Source organism: Anomaloglossus baeobatrachus, chromosome 3, assembly GCF_048569485.1.
Source record: "Anomaloglossus baeobatrachus isolate aAnoBae1 chromosome 3, aAnoBae1.hap1, whole genome shotgun sequence".
Taxonomy (NCBI): domain Eukaryota; kingdom Metazoa; phylum Chordata; class Amphibia; order Anura; family Aromobatidae; genus Anomaloglossus; species Anomaloglossus baeobatrachus.
Window position 1 is genome coordinate 79,522,859 of NC_134355.1, and position 24,970 is coordinate 79,547,828.

At 44.3% G+C, this 24,970-nt stretch overlaps 1 protein-coding gene across 1 annotated transcript in view; it reads right to left on the reverse strand.

Annotated features, from left to right (window-relative positions):
* The window catches only part of PCSK2 (proprotein convertase subtilisin/kexin type 2), a 362,431-nt gene that overhangs the window by 51,847 nt on the left and 285,614 nt on the right, over positions 1-24,970 (reverse strand). The window contains exon 6 of the mRNA XM_075339275.1: positions 6,482-6,558. Coding sequence (XP_075195390.1) covers positions 6,482-6,558 — 77 coding nt within the window. The remainder of the gene's footprint in view (positions 1-6,481; positions 6,559-24,970) is intronic.

Genomic DNA, 24,970 nt, shown 5'->3' on the forward strand with positions numbered 1-24,970 from the left:
TTTTCTGAAGTGATTGTTCTATTGCAGCAGGTGGCCAAGACAGCCAGTGGCAGGTGACAGCAAGAACTGCAGAAAGAGATTAGAGCCTTGATGCAGAAACAACAGATTGAGCAGGCTGAGAGGGAAATTGGTAGCGTCCAGGAGAGTGATTCCTTTCCCATTGTGGTTCCCCCAAGGAGTGAAATGATGATTGGTGTCGGACAGCAATAGGTCTCCGGAGACAAGACTATCAGGCCCCGTGGGGCGCTACACTCGCTCATCACTACCCATTACTGTTGATAAGAACTGTGTAATGCTTGACTTTTCATGTTATCATGTTATGGGGCTACAGGGTCACTGAACTCTTGATGTTGATAAAAACTCTTTCCCTTGGCTACAGTTTGCTTTAAAAAAAAAACTGCTTTACTCAACCTCCCCAGGTCAAGCGCTGACTTTCTGCCATTGCTCTCAGTGCCTGTGATTGTTTACAGTCTCTTTCAGAGTGCTGCAGCCAATCAGTGAGCTCAGCGGCTTTGATCGGCTAGTGCCATCAAGTTGGAAACAGCCAATGAGCTCAGTTATTGGCTGCAGCACTGGTGACATGTCGCCCATGCTGCAGACAATAATAGACAGCGGATGAAGAGGCAGAGACTCAGTGCTGGACATGAAGAAGGTGAGCAAAGCACAGTTTTATTTTTTTTTTTTTAAATAAACAGCAGCCGAGAAATAATGGTTGTCCAAAACTGGAAAAGCCCTTAAATTACTCCCTGGACACAGTGAAAAACCTTTTAAGCCACTTGCACATGTTGAGCATTTGGTGAGTTTTTTTCCCCTCAGTATTCATAGCCAAAACCAGGAGTGGGTAAAAAATTGCAAAAGTGGTGCTCGTGTTTCTATTACACTTTTCCTCTGGTTGTTCCACTCATGGTTTTAGCTACAAATATTAAGTTAAACCAAGTCACCAAATACTCGAGGTTGCCTAATAGTTCAAACTATAGTTATGAATGATAACTAAAATATTTTAATTAAAATTTTGCCAGGTATTAATTAACATTTCTCATATTTTTCCTAATTGCTTAGTGAAGCCATTAGTACAATAACAAGGATAATTTATGACTTGCAGTGAGGGACGGGAATTGCAGAAAATATTAACCTTTATATTATTACCTATATGTCCATGCAAGTGAAGTAATTAACTAATAAATAAGCCACCTTTACATAGAAACTGCAATATGACACGCCTCATTGAATTTGGTAAATTATGATAATGAGAATAATCCTTTACATACCCTGCAATAAACAGGTCTTGCACCAGGACATTTTACACACAATTTAACATCCTAAATCTCAATACCATTGATTCACTGGGCTCGAAAAGTTCAGATCCATTATTTACACACTCGAACTGTCAGGTTAGAAGATAGGATGACTGGTCTACCTGATGTTGTGCTATTTGGGATATTTAAAGTTTGGGTTTTTTTCCAACTTTATATTTTATTGAAAATTTTTTATAAACATAAAAAAAACAATTATAACATAGTGACATCAGGTAATACACTGGTTCATGGAACAACACATATTAGATAGTACCAAAATATTGCCATAACCAAAAAGGCACCGAAAGGGTTGAATCGATGGGCACCACACCATGGTCAAATGGAGAAGTAGTATTGGATCCATGGCCAGTCAAGCGCCTATAGGCGAAATGTTCCCACAAAGAGATCCCAGTCCCTTCATATCCTGACAAAGCTGTCCATAAAGTCAAACAGAGTAGCCAGCATCAGTTCCATCTGGCATATGTCCTTAACGCGGGCATATAAATCCTCCTTGGAAGGTGGAGCAACGTTCTTCCATAATAGAGAGATTAAGCATTTTACCGCTGTAAAGAGGTGCAAAAACAGCTTTGTTTCGGTTTTATCTAAGCATAGTGGTAATACATTCAACAGATTGGTGTCAAGCTACCACTAAGGGGCACAGGAACTCAGGTAGGAAAAGAACTCCTGAGTGTAGTTAGACAGAAGCCCACTAGACGTCACTAACAAGAACAGGCATAGTCGATCAGTCAGGGTCTAAGCAGGGATGTCACGTTGGTACCGAGGCGAAAACACCAAAGTCAAAGAACAGAGCCGAGGTTGGAAACTGGGAGAGCAAGTAAGTACAGGGGAGGACATGGGGAACATAGGACAGGAAACCGGAAAACAGAAAGGTATGGACAAAAGGACGGGTAAGAGGGAAGAAGTATGGACGTGTAGGAAGATTGGAGATAAGGACAGCCGGGGAAATGGGGGTCAGGTCATGTCGGGGGGACGGAGATCAGGCAAGGCCAGGCAAGAGGGGTGGAAGTGAGGTCGGGCAAGGAGAGTGAAGGTCAGAACAAATAGTACCAGGTAGCAAAACAAGAACCAGAAAACATCCCACAGGAACGGAGCACACAGCAAAGCCGGAAATATCATTGGCGGTGTCTCGGAGGCAGCAACACCAAGATGTGGTGGCGTGACCTCCGGAACGAGGCCAGAACAAACAGGCCCCTCGCGGAGGCAGGATACATGCACCGGCTCAGAAACGGCAAAGCTGTGCATGAATCATCACAATCGGTAACTGAGTCTAAGAGGACACTCTTGGCCAGAACACTCTCAACTAAGTATACAACCACCTTCCAAGGGTTATTTAAAATTTTGAAGATCATAGAAAAGAAGATTTGTCTCATTCTGTGGTTCTAAGTCATTTAATAAAGTTTTCCTATCTCTAATAATAATACAAAATTAATCAAATAAATAATTGTTATCCAATTGCTGAGTAAATTCATTGGCAGGTGTCATGGTCCTGTTCTCTAGAGGATGAGATGTTCTACGTAGTGGCTCTCTAAAGAGATGAACATTCAAAACTCTTCTGCATTAATTTGAAAATTATATTTTAAATGTTTTCAAACCAAACAATATTTACCAAAAAACTAAAAATTCATTCAATTCAAAGAATAAATACAAGTTATCAGTAAAGTCAGAAGGTGGTCATAACTTCACCTGTTCATGGACACCTTTTGTGCCGTGCTTTTTCATAACATCTTTTTGGCTGCGCTCTGCCTTTGTGCTTTGCTAGTTCAATTGAAAACATAGTTGATAAGAGAAATTCTGTTAATTATTTTGCCATGGAAACAGTAATACTAGAACAAAAGATCATGTTCTAAAGTTGTAAGGTAGATATTCCGCTGTATTAAAAAAGCAGCACTGGTTTTCAAGATACCGCATGAAGACAAAGGAGACCAAAGCCAAGAAGATATTTCTGGTACAAAACTCTATGTTGTTTTCAAATTCCTGATTTAATGGAAAGCTGCATTTTGCAAATGGGATTTTTCTTAGTTTTTTATTAACTCTAAATGGTTCCTCTCCCACATTAGAGCTGCCACTTGAGATATCTGGGGGCCCACAGCTATTAACCTTCATTTGGTGAGCCATTATGTCCTTTAGTGGGCAGCTAAGCATGTCATTCAAGGTGGGAAGTCTAACATGATTCTAAATTTTTTTTAAAGGGAACCTGTAACCAGACTTGTCCCCCATTAGCTGCAGCTACCACCAGTGAGCTCTTATATACTGCCTTCTAGAATACTATATATAAGAACCCAGGCCCTTCTGTATAACGTAAAAAACAGCTTTTATTATACTCCTCTTCGTGGCGGTCCAGTCTTGGATTGGCGCCTCCTTTTTGCTGGCGATTGCCATCTTCTTTCCCTGCTCTGTGTGGATGACGCATCCTAAGTCATCCAGAGTCCTCCATTACACTCCTACGCTCATGCACTTTTCTCTGCCTTTTGAGGGCAGATCAAAGTATTATAGTGCAATGCACTGGCATTCTTTGACTGTTCCCTGCACCTGCGTATTACAGTACTTTGGTCGGCCCGCAGCAGAGCAAGAGAGAAGTGTGCGTGTGCAGGAGCACAATGGAGGACTTTGTGTGGATGAGATAAGACGTGTTATCCACATTGAGCAGGGAGGGAGGATAGCGATAGAAGGAAGATAGGAGGGGCTGGACCTAGACCAGCGAAGCCCATTGAACTGGAGCGCCCCGCAGGTGAGTATAATAAAAAGCTGTTTTTTATGTCACACATACCGGTCTGGGCACTTATATACAGAATTCTAGAATGCTTTGTGTAAGGGCTTACTGGTGGTGGCCGCAGCTTACAGGGGATAAATCTGGTGACAGGTTCCCTTTAAAACATTTTTATAACCCTGTTACTCTTCCAACCTTGAAAGACATCCTTAGCTGCTCATGAAACTACATAATGGGTCAGCAGATGGAGGATAATAGATGTGGGCCCACCGATATCTCAAGTGGCACCTCTAATGTGGCGTAGGAACCATTTACAATTAATAACAAAACGGTGACAGGTTCCCTTTCAGATGATTTTGTGAGCCATATATATTTCCTTTTAATAAACACATTATTCATACACACAAATAAAGCTTGCTATATATATGGTTATTTGGTTAATTATGGTAAACTGTCTTGTGGTCAAATTGGAAGTCTGAAATTAAAGGGGTTGTTTGTGTAACGCCCTGGCAAAACCAGGTAGTCACAAATAGGCCCCCGCATTACACCATTCCCTCACTAGGAAACACACCGCCAACCAGAAAACCCTAGTCACCCCCCCTTAGGGAAAGACAGACACACCAGTGGGCGGGACCAGGCGGTTGGGACACGCCCACCCAGGGGTCCAGATAGCCTGGGGTGGGAAAACAAGCAGAAAGTGTTTAGAAAGTGTTTGGAGAGGAGTGTGGGCTGGAGCTAGGTGTAGCTCCAGCAGAAAAGTTAAAGTTGAACGGTACAAGGGCTAGAGCCCTGGTGCCACTGGTTAGGAGGCAGACGGTGGTCTCCGTCGACAGGAGACGGGAAGACGGCTCAGCACAACCGAGGTGGACCAGAACAGGGATGTAGCCCACCGGTACCGACACGAGGGAACCGACCCGGAAACCGTAGCACAAAGGGGGGTACTCGGACCCTGAAGCCAGGACCGGAACCAAGCGGAACTGGTTAATTAACTGATTGAGGCCAGGACTAGAGGTCCTGTCCCACCCAAAGTCCCTCATAGAAGACAACAGCCCACCGATAGGGATAAGAGGTCACCGCCAGGGCCCATAGATCCCATGGGCCAGCGTCTGCGGGCTTGGCTCCTTAGGCCACATCCAGCCGGGAGCGGACTCCTCAGTTTCACACTAGGAAAGTCCACCTTACACAAACAGTGCAGAGGAAAAGGATAAAGACCACCAGCTGGGTGGGGGACCCGAATGCAACCGGCCGCGGCACTGGCCACCATCACCTTGGTTTACCAGTGACTTGTGTGGTTTATTACCCGTGAGTACACCAACACTCCCTGGGGTCGCTATCCCCTGCACCGAGCCACTGGGTCTCGGGGCCACCATCCCTGTCCACGGAGGGGTTAACAACTTGCTGCACAACATCTCCCCCGGGTGCCCCATAACAGCAGCGGTGGTGTCACACCTCACCACACACCATGGGTGGCGTCACGAACTTACCACGGCCTAGCCCGTACATATATGTCCCCCCATTTATTCGGCGTGTCCGCGAGACCCCCGGGTCCGGAGACCCTTGAGCTACCATCCCTGAAGGCCCAGATCCGAGCAGCGCCGGCTGCTGGCACGGGGGTGGCACATTTGCCTCTTTTATTTCTTCAAAATTCACCCAAAATACAGATATACAGAAAAGTAAAGTATACCCAACTAACTGATATCTCACTGATCCTCTTCAAGTATCGCCTGGATCACCCAGTGGTCTCCATGATTTTCTTTCTACCTTTCTGGACATGACCACTTCAGCCAATCACTGTCCATATGGCAGAATATGATGTACAGAGACCAGGGCAACACTAGAAGAGGAGCAGCAGGTCTCTGTACATCATATTCTGCCATATGGACAGTGATTGGCTGAAGTGGTCATGTCCAGAAGATCCGACGGGACCACTGAATGGCGAAAGTCCACTTTCACACTGGATTGTGATCGCCGTTCAGTGGTCCCGTCAGATCTTCTGTCTGAACCCATCGCAAAACGGGTTACGAACACATGCAACAACAGGACCATTGACTATAATGGTGCAGATGGAGTCACCGTGTGCTCTGTCTTGCACCATTTTCGGAGTACACGATTTCTGGAGGCGGACACCTAGACGAAGTAGTCTGCATCTCGCTGTCCGCCTCCACTAGGTGTATGTATCCGAAAATGGTGCAAGACAGAGCACACGTTGATTCTGTCTGCACCATTATAGACAATGGCACCGTTGCCGCGTGCGTCCGAAACCCGTTTTGCGGGGAGTTCAGACGAAAGCCCCGACGGGACCACTGAACGGAGGTCAGAACGCAGTGTGAAAGGGGCCTAAGGTTGGTTATGAATTAAAAAATGCAGGAACGGAAAACCCATTAAATGATATTTTTGTAAGTACTGTTCTTGCAAATTACAATCATAGCTCTTCTTGTAGAAAAGGCTGTCACTTTACCTGTTAAACCAGTCGTCAGTATATCGAGGATAGGGATACGGATCATTGCTGCTGAAGTCGTAGCTTGCTTCTGCATTCTGAAAGAGCAATGGCTAAAAGTGATTATGTGCACAAATTATTCCTGATCCTACTCAAAGTTAATAAAACACTTTTAATAACATTACGACCTCCAGGACTGCTTATAATAAGAAAGGATGAATCTCCAAAAGTCCTTTTCAAAATGTTCTGAAATTTGATGCAATGTTTAAATCCTCTGACTCTGCCATCCGTAGCCTCTAAAGAGGATTTTTTTTTCCTTAAAGGGAATTTGTCACTGAGTTTTTGCTCCTCCATCTAAGAGCAGCATAATGTAGATACAGAGACCCTCATTCCAGCAATGTGTCACTTACTGGGCTGTTTGATGTCATTTTGATAAAATCAATGTTTTCTGTGCTGCAGATCTAACAATTATACAGAGCTCATGAATATGCTGGACTCCCTGACAGCTCGCCAAGTAGTCCTGTAATGATAATCTACTGCTGATTAATCAGTGATTTTATCAAAACTACACTAAGCAGCCTAGTAAGTGAAACACCACTGGAATCAGAGTCTCTGCCCTTGCGCTCAGATTAGGTGGGAAAAACCTGGTGACAAATTCCTTTTCAGTAAACTCAATTTTTCTCCTTTACCTTTAACTTTATCACTCCCCTTTGAGCTCATGTGCTTTGACTGAAAATATTATCAGAAATATACTAGTTTTAAGTTATCCCTTCAAAGCACATTTAATGAACACATCTGTATGACCAATCCTAATTGTATAGACACAAGTAAAATAAGTAATGAAGTCATCACCAATTTTCTAAATAAATACATTTCGATAGGTGCTATTGATATGCATTTCTCATCAGATGTCAGTAACAACCCATCTAGTCCACAAAGGCAAAGAAATCAAACAGTAGATGTCCATAGATTAAGTTATGTGTGAGGCCGAGGTCACACAAGTGCATGGTATCCAATGCGAGAGCATCAGATGCAATATGTTAATGACACTCAGCTCAAACTCTACTTCAAGCGAGACCCGAGTGTCATTATACTATGCTCCGATTCTATCTTTGCATATCAATTCTAACTCCAATTTCTCAGTAATGAAGGAATGTCCTGGCAATGTAAAGTACGGCTAGACTTGTCTTTGAAAGATCTCCATGCACATATAAATATTTTGGGGGTGAAATCCTGATGACAGAATCCCTTTAAAGAGAACCAACCACTAGGATTTTGCTATATCAAGTAAAGGCAGTGCCATACAGGCAGTAAGATGCTGAATGCAGCCATACTTGTTATAGAATATCCGATGCTTGGTTGATTAAATATCTTTAATCAAAGTTGCAGAAATGCACTGCACTTTGATTGACGGGTGAAACATGGGTGGATCTTTGTGGGTCGGGTCTTGGCGTTAGATTGCTCCTCCGGCGTCCATCTGGCTTGTCCCCTTTTGTTTATTTGAATATTGTGCCGCGTAACCAACAAAAGAAGTGCGCAGTGCCACAGTACTCGGGTCTTCATTAAAATGGCGCTGGAGTCCCTGCATGCGCGTACCGCAATCTTTGGGGCTATTTTATTGAACACAATGCGGTGAAGACTATGAGAAGCTTCGGCATGTGCACAGATTTTTATTTTTTTTTACCATCTGTGCACGCGCCCCTGCTACTCATAGTTTTCACTGCAGTGTGTTCAATAAAATGGTGCTGAAGATCGTGGTACGCGCATGTGTGGACTCCGGAACCATTTTATTGAAGACCTGAGTACTGTGGCACTGCACACGCAACACCAACAAGAACAGTGGCGTCACGATAATGAAATAATTAAAAGGAGGCTAGCCATTAAGACACCGGAGGAGGAATCTAATGCCGAGACCCGACCCACCAAGGCATGCCCATGTTGCACCCGTCAATCAAAGTGCAGTGCTTTGCTGCAACTTTGATTAAAGACATTTAATCAACCAACCATCGTAGCTTTCTATATTAGGTGTGTCTGCATGCAGCATCTTAGTGCCTGTATGGCACTGCCTTTACCTCATATGACAAAATCCTGTTTGTTGGTTCTCTTTAAGACCGAATTCACATGGCCATAAAGCGCACCTCGCACTCTGATCGCAGTACCTGACCCTGACGGGCAGATCTCCTGCCTATGACGCAGCAATTTCGGGTCAATGACCAAGTGCCGTCTTTCTCTCATGGATACATGAATTTGGTGTAACTCATACATAAGTTATGTCTAACCGTAATTATATACATGAATCCGAGTATATAAACACAGCCAAAAAAGGACATTTTCCATTGCTTCTTGATGAAAAGAAATAGAAGTGAGAGTTTAGTTTAATCGTATGAACGTATATCTTACCATCATATAAAAGTAAACACCAGACAATAGACAGTGATTGAAAAATATCAAAAGGATAAAAAAATCAAATTTGAATATCAAGATTTTCTATATATGCAATAGCGTTATCATTTACAATATAGAAATCCTTCTTGTCACCATGGTAGGATCTCAGTGGGCACTCCTCAACAATGTGCTGGATAGTTTGACGATCTGCTCCACAATCACAGGTCGGAGAGTCATATTTTCCCCACTTATACATAAAATCTGCACAGACGCCAAAGTTTGTTCTGATACGATTTAGAGTAACCCATGTTTTCCTTGGTAGATTAAAGCCTGGTGGAGGGTTTTGTAAATTAGGGAACACTTGGGGATCACCGTCTACTACATTGACCCAAATTTCTCGCCATTTCTCCTCTAAATTGAAGTCTTGTTCATGCAAGGTGATTGCAGTTCGGATGGGTGGGTGTCTTGATTTCAATCGTTGTATTGTAACATCTCTGATATTTTGGTGTATTGGAAATTTTTCATTATTCCCTACTTTAGTGTATTCTTTAAGTAGGAGCTTTTGTCTTCTTAGATTTGCGGGTGCGATTTGACTCAGCACAGGTAACCAGTGAACAGGTGTAGGTCTAATAGCACTAGATATTATACGCAAAGAGTTGTTCAGCTGAGTGTCAATTAAGTTTACATGACAGCTATTTAACCATGCTGGAGCACAGTATTCTGCAGCAGAGTACACCAGGGCAAGAGTAGATGTTCTCAAAACAGATGTTGCCGAGCCCCAGGAGGATCCACAAAGTTTCTGAATAATATTATTACGTGCTTTCAGTTTCTGCGCCAATTTATCCAGATGGGATTTAAAAGTTAGACTTCTATCAAGGTTTACACCTCAGTACTTAGGATTGAAATTGTGTTTAACAGATTGGCCTTCAAATTGTACTTTAAGTTCAGTCTTGGCACTTGCATTGTGTAAATGAAAGCAACAAACTTCCGTTTTTGATGGGTTAGGTTTTAATCTCCATTGTCGGAAGTACTTTCCCATTACACTAAGATCTTTTGTAAGAACATCCTCTGCTTCCTCCATTGTTTTGCTTACCATAGCAAGTGCCCAGTCATCGGCATATCCAAATTTCCGTGACACTGTTTTAGGAATATCAGCTAGGTACAAGGCAAACAGGAGAGGTGCCAGCACTGATCCCTGGGCCAGTCCGTTGTTTAAAGATTTCTTACAACTGGTTGAATCGCCCATAATAAGATGGAAAGTTCGATTTGCAATCATATTGTTCAAGAGGTACATCATTTTCTTACATGAAATCACCTTCAGAAATTTATATAAAAGTCCTTCCCTCCACACAGTATCATATGCGGCAGAGAGATCGATAAACGCCACTGAAACTTTCTTGTTCTTCTGGAATTCAGCTTCAATGAGAGTTGTCAAAGCTAAGACTTGGTCACTACAGTTTCGAGCAGGTCTGAAGCCGGCTTGCTCTATAGGTATTGAGTCGAAAATCTTTAAACTGATCTTGTTATATATTAAGCGTTCTAAGAGCTTATATAAGCAACTCAACAAGGCAATGGGTCTATAGCTTGATGGATTATCTTCAGGCTTCCCAGGTTTTAACAATGCAATTATTTTGGCATGTTTTAATTTACTAGGGACTTGAGCATTCTCCATAATATCTGAGAAGAACTTTGCCATCCATTTTTTCGCATAAGGTCCACAGTTTTTGAGAAATTCAGGATGGATCCCATCAGAGCCTGGAGCTTTGTTAATTTTAGTTTCAGCAAGGGCAATTTCAATGTCACAGGTTGTAAAAGCACGTGAGTATTCTTCAGATGGCGCCACTGATGATTTTAGTAGCTTAAACTTATTTTTAACTTCTATGGTGTGAGCTCGGTGAGAGTGAAGTTTACATTTAAAGCCCAGTAACCTGCAGTGAAATTTATGAAATATTGTAATTAATTAATTATATGCTTATTTGTGTCAGTCATTTGCATGCACTCATAAATTACTACCCAGGTTGTGTAGAACATGCCGGAAAAATAGCTCAGGATCCTTAGATAAAACCTGCCATTGCCGGGGTTTTTTGTCAAAGACTTTCCAAAAGCTTATTGTATTGTGCATTGTCATTTAGACTATGGATTATTCAGATTTAACAGTTCTCGTTCTAAAAAATGAAAGACGGTTTGTATTTGATTCATGATCGTCTTATGAGTTACAATCGCTGTAAATGAATGCATCCCCAAGGATCTCAGTGATGTATCCATGGTTACCCGGCCTGGATATGAATCTGTATAGATAAAGTAATATCAAACATAAATAATTCATGGTATCTCTCTCCAACTATGTGACCCAGATTTTAAATATCATGAGTGAATATTAGTTTGAGGCGAGCATTAATTCTGGGAAAGCAGAAGCATCCGCATTGCTATGGCTAAATACAAATGGAAAATGACATAAGGGTTTATGTCTCACACAAGCAATGCAGGTTCATGCTCTTACATTTACCGTAAGCTTTCTATAATTATTGCTAGCATATACTGATTTTTATGGAAGACAGCTAAAAGAATATCATATGCTGGATCTATAGGGCTTAAAGGGGTTGTCCACAAGTAGGCCAACACCTTCTGATTCCCCATTTCCCCCAGGTAAAATAAAAAAAAAGCCTGGTGGCACATAGTGACAGAAGCACGCTCACAAAGTACATTTCTGACCCATAGCCACTATTCATGACAGTGCAGGTCATTGCCATAAGCTTAAAGGGGTTGTCCACTACTAGGAAAACCCCTTCTTATTTCATGTTTCCCGCAGGCAAAATAAAAAAGCCTATTCTCACGTCCTGCACCGTCGCCATTTCAGCATTAAGGGACCTATCAACAGGAAGTGACTGGCAACCGCAGCATTGACGTCCTGTCGATTAACTCGTTTGTCCGAAGGTGGGAAGACAAAAGCCATAATTGGACATGAGGCTTGTTCGTTAGTTCCTCACAATGTCACGTTAGCACCTGGAACATGAGCCGCAATACCTCTATAACAGCGCCAGTACAGGAGGTGAGTAAGGTTTTTTTTTTATTTTACCTGGAGGAGATATGGGGAATCAGAAGGGGTTTTGCTAGTAGTAGACTACCCCTTTAAGCCTATGGCAATGACCTGCACTTTGCATAAATAGTGTATTATATGTACTTTATGAGCCTGCTTCTGTAACTGTGTACCACGATATTTTTTCTGTGGGTGGCTCTAGTGATGGAGGTGATGTCAGGACAAGAAGCTTTGAGCAGTACAAGCTCTGTCCAGCCACAGAGGCTACTGTGGCTGAGGCCCATACTTCCATCCACTATGGATGGGAAAAAAGTTTGAAAAAGCATGCCCACCCTCCCCCAGAAGTATTCTGCTTATGGCTGGATGTATGTGGGTGGAAACTCAAACTGCCAATCAGTGACTTGATTTGGGGTTTGGGTCAAGCTCGAGCCTGTGGAGCCAAGCTCGTTTGCTGCCGGCAAACCGAGCCTTGACGGAACCGCTCATCTCAAGACAGCACTACATCTGACTAAAACTTCCAGCTTACTACAGGGAGCTGCCAGTTATAGTGCATTCTAGCTCTGGTCTTCTCCTACTGTTCTCCTTCTGCTTTGCCTTTTTGATTCTCTTTCTGACCTGGACTGTTTATTGATGATTCTTCTCAGTAACAATATTGTCCCTGTCTACCCTCCTGGTTTTGGCTCAGTAACCTGACCAAGCAGCAGGTGAGGCATGGACAGAGTCAATATTACAGCCACTCTATAGTGCCACCATGAAACATAATATTTTTCCATGCATCTACTAGTGAATACATCCATTCGGTGGTAAGTGAAGAAGAGTGCCAAAATTTTAAATCAGGTTCTCAAAGAAATATAAGAGAAATACCTTAACTAACCTCCATGTAAAATCAGACAAAAGTTAAAAGCGGACATATTTTTTAAGTCATGCACAACCCATTTACCTAGACATTCAGTTGATCAAAGTAGGTTTTTGTATTACACAAGGATGTCAATGCTTTTTTTCCTCTACCTGTGGCAAAAATTCAGTTTGCAAAAATAGTGTCTTCAATAAGTATTCATACCCCATGAAGTTTTCCATCTTTTTCACATTATACCCACAAGCCTTGTTCCCCATTTTCCTAGATGAAGGTGAATAAGTTGATCAGCTTTACAAAAAAAAATATTTTGTGATACTCTGTGAGGAGATGTTTATGCTGTATAAGTCATTGTGTGACCATTGTGGTTATGACATCATTTGCAACTTGTCAATAGTTTTTCTAAAATGTTAAAATAATAAATGGAATTATGTATTGTGAGAAGTTGAGGAAATATAAGGAATGTTAACCTAGCATTACAGAAAGACATGGACGGCACATCCAAACATCATAAATTGGTCTAGTGCTGGTAAGCAAAACTGAACATGAGGTTCATAGTTTAACGTTTTAGTTTATTTTTGCTTTCAGTTCACTGTCTAAGAACTTGTGGAAGGTGAGTTTTCCAGCTCCTTTCAACAGGTGTTGGTGAAGATTGTCGACCATTGTTGCTGTGGTTTTGTGCCTGTGGGGCGGTGCGGACTAGAGTCAGGGGGACTCAGTTTTGCCGCATGGGTGCTGTGGGGCACCAGGATTCCCACACTGCTCTTGCATTGTCACTGTGGCAGTGGTTGGTGCACAGCAACACACCTTTAAGGGACCCAATGAGAAATTCTCCTGACTAGAGGATCAGGATATCTTATGGCTTCAATCTAGGGACTCCGATTCCGGTTGGAGACCATATCCACAGCCTAGGGATTTCGACTCCGGCTGCCAGGATTGTAACATCATACCAGGACTACCTAAAGAGGACACCCAGGTTGGGACAGTTCAGTCACCTGGTACAGACTTTGCAGACCTCACTCAGCTTCCTAAATCTGGCGCTATTCCTTTCTCGGTGGGTGCCCGCCAAAAGCGGGGTGCTGCTGGATTAGAGTAAGTGGCCCTGGAAGCTCTGAGGCATGGACATTCTAAATCCCTGGTGAGCCAGCGGAAGGGTGAGAGTCTGTTGCCTGTTACATTTGTGTTTTGCTGGTTATGTGTTATGTGCCGGTAATTGTTTGGGGATCAAATAAAGTCTAATTATTGTGGTTCCCTCACCCTGTGTTGTCTGAGTAGTGTTACGCCCACGGTTAAGAAGGCCGGCGTTCAGTTGGGATGAGCCCTGAGCCACGCTGTCTTTCTAAAGGCGGCGGGTTTTAGTGGACGAGAGCACCCACTGAGCCCCGTGTCTCCACAGCAGCATGCTGCGATTTTCTGTGAGAGCTGTATCACTCGCACCCATTCAAGTGAATAAGTGCTAGAGAAACATCGGACTGCACTCGGATGTTATCCCAGTGCAGTTCGATATATGCACAGGCTGACAATGAAGGAGATGGGGGATTATCCCCTCCGTCTCCTCCGCAGCGCCCGCCCTCAGCTTCACAGCTGTGACCCGATCGCAAGATCCGGTCATAGTTGCATGACACTCGGCTCATGCTCGCAGCAGAGCCTGAGCTGAGGGTCATTAGCATATGGCATCCAATGCTCTCGCATCGGATGCTATACGCTAATGTGACTCCGGCCGTAAGCTGCAGTACTCAGCTGCTTCTCATAGGACCTTAGTCATATGAGATACAAGAGTCATTCCATGACCCTGTGCTACCAAGATAACCACTGGATCCACGTGATCATGTCACGTGACTTCCGGTATCAGCTAGTTTGTAAATGTCTACCGCCATCGCCGTTAATATGGTGCTGTGACATCTTGACGGGTCCATTTAAGGGGTTAACAGGTACGGGTGGATAGCGATTACACTCCTACCTGCCAGGCACACATGTCACCTGTACAAATCAGCTGACATGTGCGCGGATACCTGCCTTCAGCCCACAGCAGCAGGTGGTGATTATCACTACAGTCCGTGACAGAAGTTCTGTCACTTATCCATGTTATGTAAATAAAAGCTGATAACCTGACTTTAAATTCATCCATTGGTTTCATAAATTACTCTTTTGAAAGCTGAAACCCTCCCAAATTTGGTTTAGGTTATGAAAATAAAATTGCTGCAATGCTGAAATATTGATCATTTTATGAACACAGAAAGGTCAGATTTTGGCAAGACAAAAGTTTTGTCGCCCACAGAAAGTAATGTGAAATTAAAACAAATAATTAACTTCTAATACAAAGAAATGTTGCAAAACATTGGTGAATGAAGTTATGGTGCTATTAGAGCCATATTTAATATTTTGTGTGACATCCATGAGCTTGAAGAACTGCATCCATACGGTTCAACAATGATTCATACAATTTATTGATGAAGTCATCAGGAATAGCAAAGAATGCAGTCTTACATGCCTCCCAGAGTTCATCGAAATTCTTTGGTTTTGTCTTCCAAGCTTCCTCTTTCATCCTTCCGCAAACATGCTCAATGATGTTCATGTCTGGTGACTGGGCTGGCCAGTCCTTGAGCACCTTGATCTTCTTTGCCAGGAGGAACTTTGTTGTAGAGATGGATGTATGAGATGGAATACCATCCTGCTGCAGAATTTGACCCCTTTTATGATTGGAAATGTAAGAGGTAGCTAATACTTCTTGATATTTTAGGCTATTGATATTGCCTTCCACCTTGCAAATGTTTTGCACACTCCCATACTGAATGTAACCCAAGACCATGATCTTTTCACCACCAAACTTAACTGTTTTCTGGATCCATACGGGCTCCAGTAGGTCTCCTGCAGTATTTGCAGCGGTTGTGGTGTAATTCAACTGAAGATTCATCAGTGAAATCCACCTTCTGCCACTTTTCCAGAGTCCATCCATTTAGCAGGCTGTGAGACTTTGCAAGTGCCACACGTTTTTTTTAATTGCCTTTTGTTTAGTGCTGGTTTCTGGGCACTGATTCGACCATGGAGGCCATTTCGAGACAGAATACTACAAACTGTTCTAGTTGACACAAAGACTTGAGGTGACCAGGCCTTTTGGAGCTCTGTTGCAGTGGAAGAGGAGCTGGCTTTGGATTTTCTAACCAACAAAAGTTCCTCCTGAGCAGTTGTCTTGTGGGGTCTGACAGACCTGGGCTTGTCAAAAACATCTCCAGGCTCTTCAAATCTTTTTTAATTCTTTCTATTTGACGCTGAGACACATTAAAGGTGCCAGCCACCTCTGCAGTGGATCTGGTATTCCACCTCTTGATAATCAAGGCTTTGGTCGCAGGGTGAATTTTTGGCATGTTGTCAGAGGTCAAGTTGCAGTTCAACTGAAGGTCTGGGGTGCTGGGTTTCTTTTACACACCCACTAATTAACCGATCATTTAGTGAGCACAGGTGAGGATGTAAACTAGGATTGGGTGCATTATATGACAAGACGACAAAACTTTTGTCTTGCCAAAATCTGACCTTTCTGTGTTCATTAAATGATCAATATTTCAGCTTTGCAGCAGCTTTATTTTCATAACCTAAACCAAATTTGGGAGGGATTCAGCTTTCAAAGGAGTAATTTATGAAACCAATGGATGAATTTAAAGTCAGGTTATAATCTTTTATTTACATAATATGGATAAGCGGATAAGCGACAGAACTTCTGTCAGGGACTGTATGAACGCAAGGATGTAATATTACTGCCCGCAGTCGTTAAAGGGTTAAATCGTTTAAGCAAAATGGAAACAAAATAACCTAACTGAGAATTGACTCCTAATTATAAACTCTCCATTCTCAGCAAAAAAAGAAAGAAAAAATTCTAGCTATTTTGTTCGGAATCATTTTCGTGTGACCAGGAGGATAGAAGTGGTCAGGAGCTACAACAGCTGGAAGGTAATAAAGAAATAAGATGAATACCCACGATAGTCTATCTACTGCAAAATTCCATTACTGAGAACATGATAGCTCCATTCCTTTATCGCCCTGCAGCTATACACAAGTCTTATCTGTCTATGCACCTATAAATGTTTAGTAAAGGGATCATCATGGTTCTTTTTCCCCCTTAACAATAAATATTTCATTGTAGGTAAAGTGTAGGTTATCATGTATGGTTTTTGCTTTATGCTGAATTACACTGGAGCAGATAAATCCATTAGGCCTTAAGATTGTAGATTAAGATCATATTTTTTTTCTCCAAAATCCAAAATCTATCTTATTAACCCTGTTACTTGAAGAAAAGTTCAATGTTTCATAATACACTGCATTTATTATAAAACATTTATATCCTCAAATCAAAATGAGTCCAGAATAAATAGCCCTACACATGTCAAATATCACTTTGGGGTATATGATAGATCAAAATGCCTTGGTCCCACTATACACTGTGTACAGAATTATTAGGCAAGTTGTATTTATGAGGATTTTTTTTATTATTAATCAACAACTATGTTCTCAATCAACCCAAAAGACTCATAAATATCAAAGCTTAATATTTTTGGAAGTTGGAGTGGTTTTTTTTTTTAGATTGGGCTATCTTAGGAGGATATCTGTTTGTGCAGGTAACTATTACTGTGCAGAATTATTAGGCAACTTAATAAAAAACAAATATATTCCCATCTCACTTGCTTATTTTCACCAGGTAAATCAATATAACTGCACAAAATTTAGAAATAAACATTTCTGACATGCAAAAACAAAACCCCAAAAAATTAGTGACCAATATAGCTACCTTTCTTTATGATGACACTCAACAGCCTATCAGCCATAGATTCTGTCAGTTGCTTGATCTGTTTACGATCAACAGTGCATGCAGCAGCCACCACAGCCTCCAGACACTGCTCCGAGAGGTGTACTGTTTTCCCTCCCTGTAGATCTCACATTTTATGAGGGACTAGAGGTTCTCTATGGGGTTCGGATCAGGGGAACAAGGGGGCCATGTAATTGTTTTTTCATCTTTTAGACCTTTACTGGTCAGCCACGCTGTGGAGTAGTTGGATGCATGTGATGGAGCATTGTCCTGCATGAAAATCATGTTTTTCTTGAACGATAACGACTTCTTCCTGTACCACTGCTTGAAGAAGTTGTCTTCCAGAAACTGGCAGTAGGTCTGGGAGTTAAGCTTCACTCCATCCTCAAACCGCAAAGGTCCCACAAGTTCATCTTTGATGATACCAGCTCATACCAGTACACCACCTCCACCTTGCTGGGTCTGAGTCGGAGTGGAGCTCTCTGCCCTTTACTGATCCAGCCTCTGGCCCATCCATCTGGCCCATCAAGAGTCACTCTCATTTCATTAGTCCATAAAACCTTTGAAAAATCAGTCTTAAGATATTTCTTGGCCCAGTCTTGACGTTTTATCTTATGTTTGTTGTTCAAAGGTGGTGGTTTTTCCTCCTTCGTTACCTTGGCCATGTCCCTGAGTATGGCACACCTTGTACTTTTTGATACTCCAGTAACATTGCAGCTCTGAAATATGGCCAAACTGGTGGCAAATGGCATCTTGGTAGCTTCACGCTTGATTTTCCTCAATTCATGGGCAGTTATTTTGCGCCTTTTTTTGACTAACACGCTTCTTGCGACACTGTTGGCTATTTGCCATGAAACGATTGATTGTTCGGTGATCACGCTTCAAAGGTTTAGCAATTTCAAGACTGCTGCATCTCTCTGCAAGACATCTCACAATTTTGGACATTTCAGAGCCTGTCAAAACTCTCTTCTGACCCATTTTGCCAAAGGAAAGGAAGTTGCCTAATAATTAAGCACACCTTATATAGGGTGTTGATGTCATTACACTACACCCCTCCTCATTACAGAGATGCACATCACCTGATTTACTTAATTGGTAGTTGGCTCTCAAGCCTATACAGCTTGGAGTAGGACAACATGTATAAAAATTATCATGTGATCAAAATACTCATTTGCCTAATAATTATTCACACAGTGTATATACTGCTCAAAAAAATAAAGGGAACACCAAAATACAAAATCCTTGTTTAAGTGTTCCCTTTATTTTTTTGAGCAGTTTATTTAAGGGCTTAGAATACAAAGTGAATGTACAAATGATTATTATACAAAATCTCAAATTACATATAATAAAAGTTTAAAAACAAAATATGACTTCCAATAGGAGAGCCACATGAAAGTAGATCTGTTAAAATTACATCTAAAGTGCCACAGTTGTGGTGTGAGATCACTATAATAGTAAATGGCTGGCCATATCAAGCATATATCTCCAAAGTGAAGCACTATTTGTAAATATAGTCATACAGCAATTACATAAGTAAGAGATCTCAAGTAGTATCTGCAACACACTCCCTGAAGAAGCAGGACGAAACACATGTTGGGGTGGAGGATCACTAAACGTGGTACACACATGTGACAAGTATATGTATCTAAAGAGAAGTACTATTTGTATATATGCATATAGCAATGACATAAGTATGAGATCTTATCTAGTATATGCAACACGATCCCTGAAGAACCAGTACGAAACGTGTGTAGAATTGGAGAACCATTAGACCTGGTACACACATGTGACTTCCAACCGTAGCATCCAGATTCTGGATGCGAGAAAAGCGGCAGCATGCTGCGATTTTCTAATAGAGCCGTATCCCTCCCACCCATTCAAGTAAATGGGTGCGAGAGATACATCGGACTGCACTCGAATGTTATTCCAGTGCAGTGCGATATACGCACAGGCTGACAATGGAAGAGATGGGGGGATTAACCCCTCCCTCTCCTCTACAGTGCCCATCCTCAGCTGCACAGTCGCATGACACTCGGCTCATGCTCGCAGCAGAGCCTGAGCCGGGAGTCATTAGTATGTCGCATCGGATGTCATACGCTCGTCTGAGTCCAGCCTTAACATGATCCTCTTCTCCCACTCTTGACACACCAAGAGCAATACCACAGATCCAGGATCCAGGATGAGGGGCACCTGAAACGACAGATACAGGAGGCCTGTGCTAGCATTTTTTCTGCGGTATTGCTCTTGGTGTGTCAAGAGTGGGAGAAGAGAATCGTGTTGACAATTCAACACAATGGCCAGCACTTTGAGCACATACTTTAGTGGGTTACTGTTGTTGTTCCATGTCACAAACATGTCAATAACTCGATAATCAATAAAGCAACATTAAAACTGAGCACACCATTGTTTTTCTTGTGCAATTCTCTATGTGTTTGATGTTCACATGACTCCCTTCCCATTGAAAATAGTAAAGTTGAATTCAAAATAGCGGCTTTGCAGATGGCCGCCATGGGCGTCACCCGGCCTTAAATGTTTGGCGCCTCTCATGTACTAATATGCCACAAATGGTAAGGAGATATCAGCAAGCACTTCCATTTTATAAGGATGTATCCATACTTATGGCCCACCCTTTATTTACTGGGATCTAGGAATTTTAACATAAACAGCTGTAATCAAAATTATTCAGTCTCTATTGAAAATTAGGTTTGTTAGAAAAATTTACTTTCTGCCGTTTGCAATAAACCAGTGAAACAGGCTCAAGATAAGTAGGTCAATACAATTCATATTAAGCGTGGGTTCTTTAAAATTTAACACAAAATGCCACTTTTAATGACTACTGCTGTGTCTTAGTTATTTAACCCCTTGAGGAAAAAGGATTTTAGTACTTATTAGAGCCCCTTCGGCTATTATAAACTGCTGCAAATGTGATGTGTGACCAGACATCAGCTTCTGTTAAGCTGGTGTCACACTAAACGACAGCGACAACGACGTCGCTGTTACGTCACCATTTTCGGTGACGTAACAGCGACCTTGTAAGTCGCTGTTATGATCGCTGCTTAGCTGTCAAACACAGCAGAAGCAGCGATCATAAGGTCGCTGTGCTACATGTTCAGAGAGCAGGGAGCCGCGCTTAGCGCTGGCTCCTTGCTCTCCTGCAGCACACATCGGGTTAATTAACCCGATGTGTGCTGCAGCTACATGTCACAGTTCAGAGAGCAGGGAGCCGCGCTTAGCGCTGGCTCCTTGCTCTCCTGCAGCACACATCGGGTTAATTAACCCGATGTGTGCTGCAGCTACATGTCAGTGCAGAGAGCAGGGAGCCGCGCGCACTGCTTAGCGCTGGCTCCTTGCTCTCCTTGCTACAGTATACATCGGGTTAATTACCCGATGCGTACTGCAGCCACATGTCACAGTGCAGGAGCCGGCGCTGGCAGCAAGAGCGGAGGCTGGTAACCAGCGTAAACATCGGGTAACCAGGGAAAGGTCTTCCCTTGGTTACCCGATGTTTACGCTGGTTACAGCTTACCGCAGCTGCCAGTGCCGGCTCCTGATCGCTTCATTTCGTCGCTCTCTCGCTGTCACACACAGCGATGTGTGTGTCACAGCGGGAGAGTGACGACCAAAAAATGAAGCTGGACATTCAGCAACGACCGGCGACCTCACAGCAGGGGCCAGGTCGTTGCTGGATGTCACACACAGCGACAGCGACGGGACGTCGCTGCAACGTCACAGAAAATGGTGACGTAGCAGCGACGTCGTTGTCGTCGTCGTTATGTGTGACACCAGCTTTAGAGTTCTGAGAAATCTTAGCCCATTCCTTATCGCCAGAGAGCTCCTGTTCATTAGAATTCTTGCATAGTCAGCAGTACAAAGAGTTAAGGGGAAAGATTGCACAAATAAGGAAAAGTACACAAAAAATAGCAAAGACATGTAAAGTTCCTAGAGATACAGTTGGAAAAACAGTTTGTAAGTTTAAAGAACACTGATAACACTACGTAGACATGGCAGAAAGAGCTAGCTGCCACTGGCTGCCATTAGATGCCTGGACGACAATCAACTTCAAGTAACTGCAAAAGTTTCATTTTGCAGTGTAAAGTGCATACTAAATGCTAAAGATCTCCATACCTGAACTCCAAGCTGAACACCTCTACTGACAAAAAAGTATAAGAAAAGTTGACTCCAATATGCTCAAAAAAAAAGGCACAAAAGTCTTGGGATTCTACTTTGTGAAGTGATGAAACAAATATGGAACTTTTCAGGCCTATAGATCAACAAAATGTCTGGAGGGGGAAATGGAAGCACACACTGAAAAGAACACCCTTCCTATAGTGACGCATGGCGGAGGCTTGGTGATATTTTAAGGGAATCTGTCAGCAGGATTTTGTTATATAATCTGATAGCAGCATAAAATAGGGCAATAAAACCTTATTCCCACAATGTATTACTTACTATCCTGCTTGGTGTAGTCTTCATAGAATACCTATTTATACTTTGATGGAGGTGCAGCAGAATTAAGACTTAAACTGTGTATAATGCTGCCCACACCCCTGACATGCAGCTTCCTGTATATAACCATACCCACACCCCTGACTGACAGCTTCATGTATATAACCCTGCCCACACCCCTGACTGTCAGCTTCCTGCGTATAACCCCACTCACACCCCTGACTGGCCGCTTCCTGTGTACTGTCAGGGCCGGGAGGACTGGTGGGCCCAGGAGGTGGATCCACTGGACCTTGCACCCCACCAGAGGGCAGGGCACACGGAAGCCGGAGCACTGACGTGGCAGGGACAAGTATAAGCAGGTTACCAGAGTCACAGAGTTCTTTAGGACAATAATGTAAACAGGCACAGGTACCAGAGTTCAAGGACAAGAAGTCAGTAGGACACGGTACCAAGGGACCTGAACACCTAGCTCATAAGACTAGCTACAAGACACGTTGATCAGGCCCCGCCCACATGGAAAGGCAAGTCTTATATACCCAGCACAGCCTCATGTCATTTCCTGCTGCAGGTGTGCTGGGCCTATAAGACCAGGAGAGTGGGCGCGGCCCGGTCCTATACAGAACCATGTGGCTAAGACTCAGAGTCAGACTCATAAGACCAGGAGCAGGACACAGGAGAGCACGAGCGGGAGCGGCAGCCATGACTGGTGAACACATGGACTGGATCAGTGGGTAAGGAGCGGTGCTGGGACACGGGGAGCGTGACAGTACCCCCCCCTCTATGCCCCCCCCTCCGTGCACAGAACCCCAGGGGCACCCCGGATCGAGTCACCGGACCAGGATCCAACACAAAGGCGGGGAAGAACCGCTGATCCCGTACCGCCTTCCTGGCCGCACGACGCCTAGCCGATCTACCAGCAGTGGCAACGGGGGCAACGGGAAGCGGGGTGAGACAGTCAGAAGCAGGACTGGAGTCCTGGACGACCGGATCGGGCGCCTCGGACCGGATACAGGACAATGTCTCTTCCTCGGTAGCCGGTGGCATCACAGTCTCAGTTGTCAGGGACGGTGGAACGTCGCTGGAGTGCGTCGCCTCCTCTGGTTCCGGTGGCACCACAGTCTCAATTGTCAGGGATGGTGGAACGTCGCTGGAGTGCGTCGTCTCCTCTGGTTCCGGTGGCACCACAGGTACAAGTGACAGGAGTTGTGGTACGGCACTGAACTGCGTCGTCACCTCTTCCTCTTCCTGCGGCATAACAGGTTCAGGTGACAGGGGCCGAGGAACGGGCTGTAGGCAGTGGTCATGACACAAGGGTCCCCAGCGAGTAATAGCGCCAGAGCGCCAACTAATGGCAGGGTCATGGAGTTGAAGCCAGGGCAGACCCAGCAGGAGCTCAGGAGCCATTCTTGGGATGACATAGAAGGCAATGGTCTCAGTATGCAAAGTGCCAACCTGGAGTCTCACGGGTTCAGTGGTATACCGGACAGGTTCGTATAGTGGTTTACCATCCACGGAGGCGAACCAGAGGGGCTTGGCAAGCGGGATCACAGGTACCTGGTATCGGTTCACTGCAGACTGGTGTATGAAATTACCCGCTGCCCCAGAATCAATGTGGGCCTCTGCTGTGAACCTGATCTTCTCCGTCGTCACCTGGACAGTCTGCGTAACTGGAACGGAGGGGATTCCGGTGCCAAGGGTGGCGGTTCCCACCTCCCCTTGGACCTGGGGTCTACCAGGTTTCTCCGGGCAAGAACGTAGCATATGTGACCCGTCTCCGCAATAGAAGCACAGGCCCCGGGCGAGCCGTTCTGCACGGCGTTGCTTGGCCTGGGTCAGACGGTCCACCTGCATGGGTTCTGGCGATAAGTCACGGAAAGGCAGGGACGAGGGAACGGTAGGTCTCTGCGGGGGCAAGGCATGGCAAGGTGGTCGCTTCTCCCGGACTCTCTCTTTGGTACGCTCCTGAAAGCGAAGATCAATCCGGGTGGCCAGGGAAATCAAAGCGTCCAGGGTGTGAGGGACATCACGGCCGGCTAGTTCATCTTTAATACGACCAGAGAGACCCTCCCAAAAGGCCGCTGTTAAGGCCTCATTGTTCCAGCCCAGCTCCGAAGCGAGCGTGCGGAACTGGATGGTGTATTGGCCGACTGATTGGGTCCCTTGGCGTAGCCGGAGAAGCGAAGAGGTCACTGTGGTAGTTCGTCCGGGCTCATCGAAGGTGCCCCTGAAGGCTCGCAGGAACTCCTGGATGTTGGTAATCATAGGATCCTCGTTTTCCCACAGGGGGTTAATCCAGGCCAGGGCTTCGCCTTCCAGGTGTGACATCAGGAACGCCACTTTGGCCTGGTCTGAGGCAAACAAGTGCGGGAGCAACTGGAAGTGCAGGGAGCACTGGTTCAGGAAACCGCGGCAGGACTTGGGATCCCCTGCATAACGAGGCGGAGCAGCGAGGCGAAGTTGCGAGGTCGTGGAGGAAACTAGTTCGGACCTGGAGACTGGTTGCTGCGTGGACGAGACGGCAGTCTGCAGCGTATACAACCGGTGGTCCACGGACGTCATGAATTTCAGCATCCGGGTCAGGGTTTCACGCTGTTGTGCCAGCTCCTGGCGCAGCTCAGCCAGCTCTGATGTTTGCGCTCCAGCGGGATCCATGGCCTGATCAATCTGTCAGGGCCGGGAGGACTGGTGGGCCCAGGAGGTGGATCCACTGGACCTTGCACCCCACCAGAGGGCAGGGCACACAGAAGCCGGAGCACTGACGTGGCAGGGACAAGTATAAGCAGGTTACCAGAGTCACAGAGTTCTTTAGGACAATAATGTAAACAGGCACAGGTACCAGAGTTCAAGGACAAGAAGTCAGTAGGACACGGTACCAAGGGACCTGAACACCTAGCTCATAAGACTAGCTACAAGACACGTTGATCAGGCCCCGCCCACATGGAAAGGCAAGTCTTATATACCCAGCACAGCCTCATGTCATTTCCTGCTGCA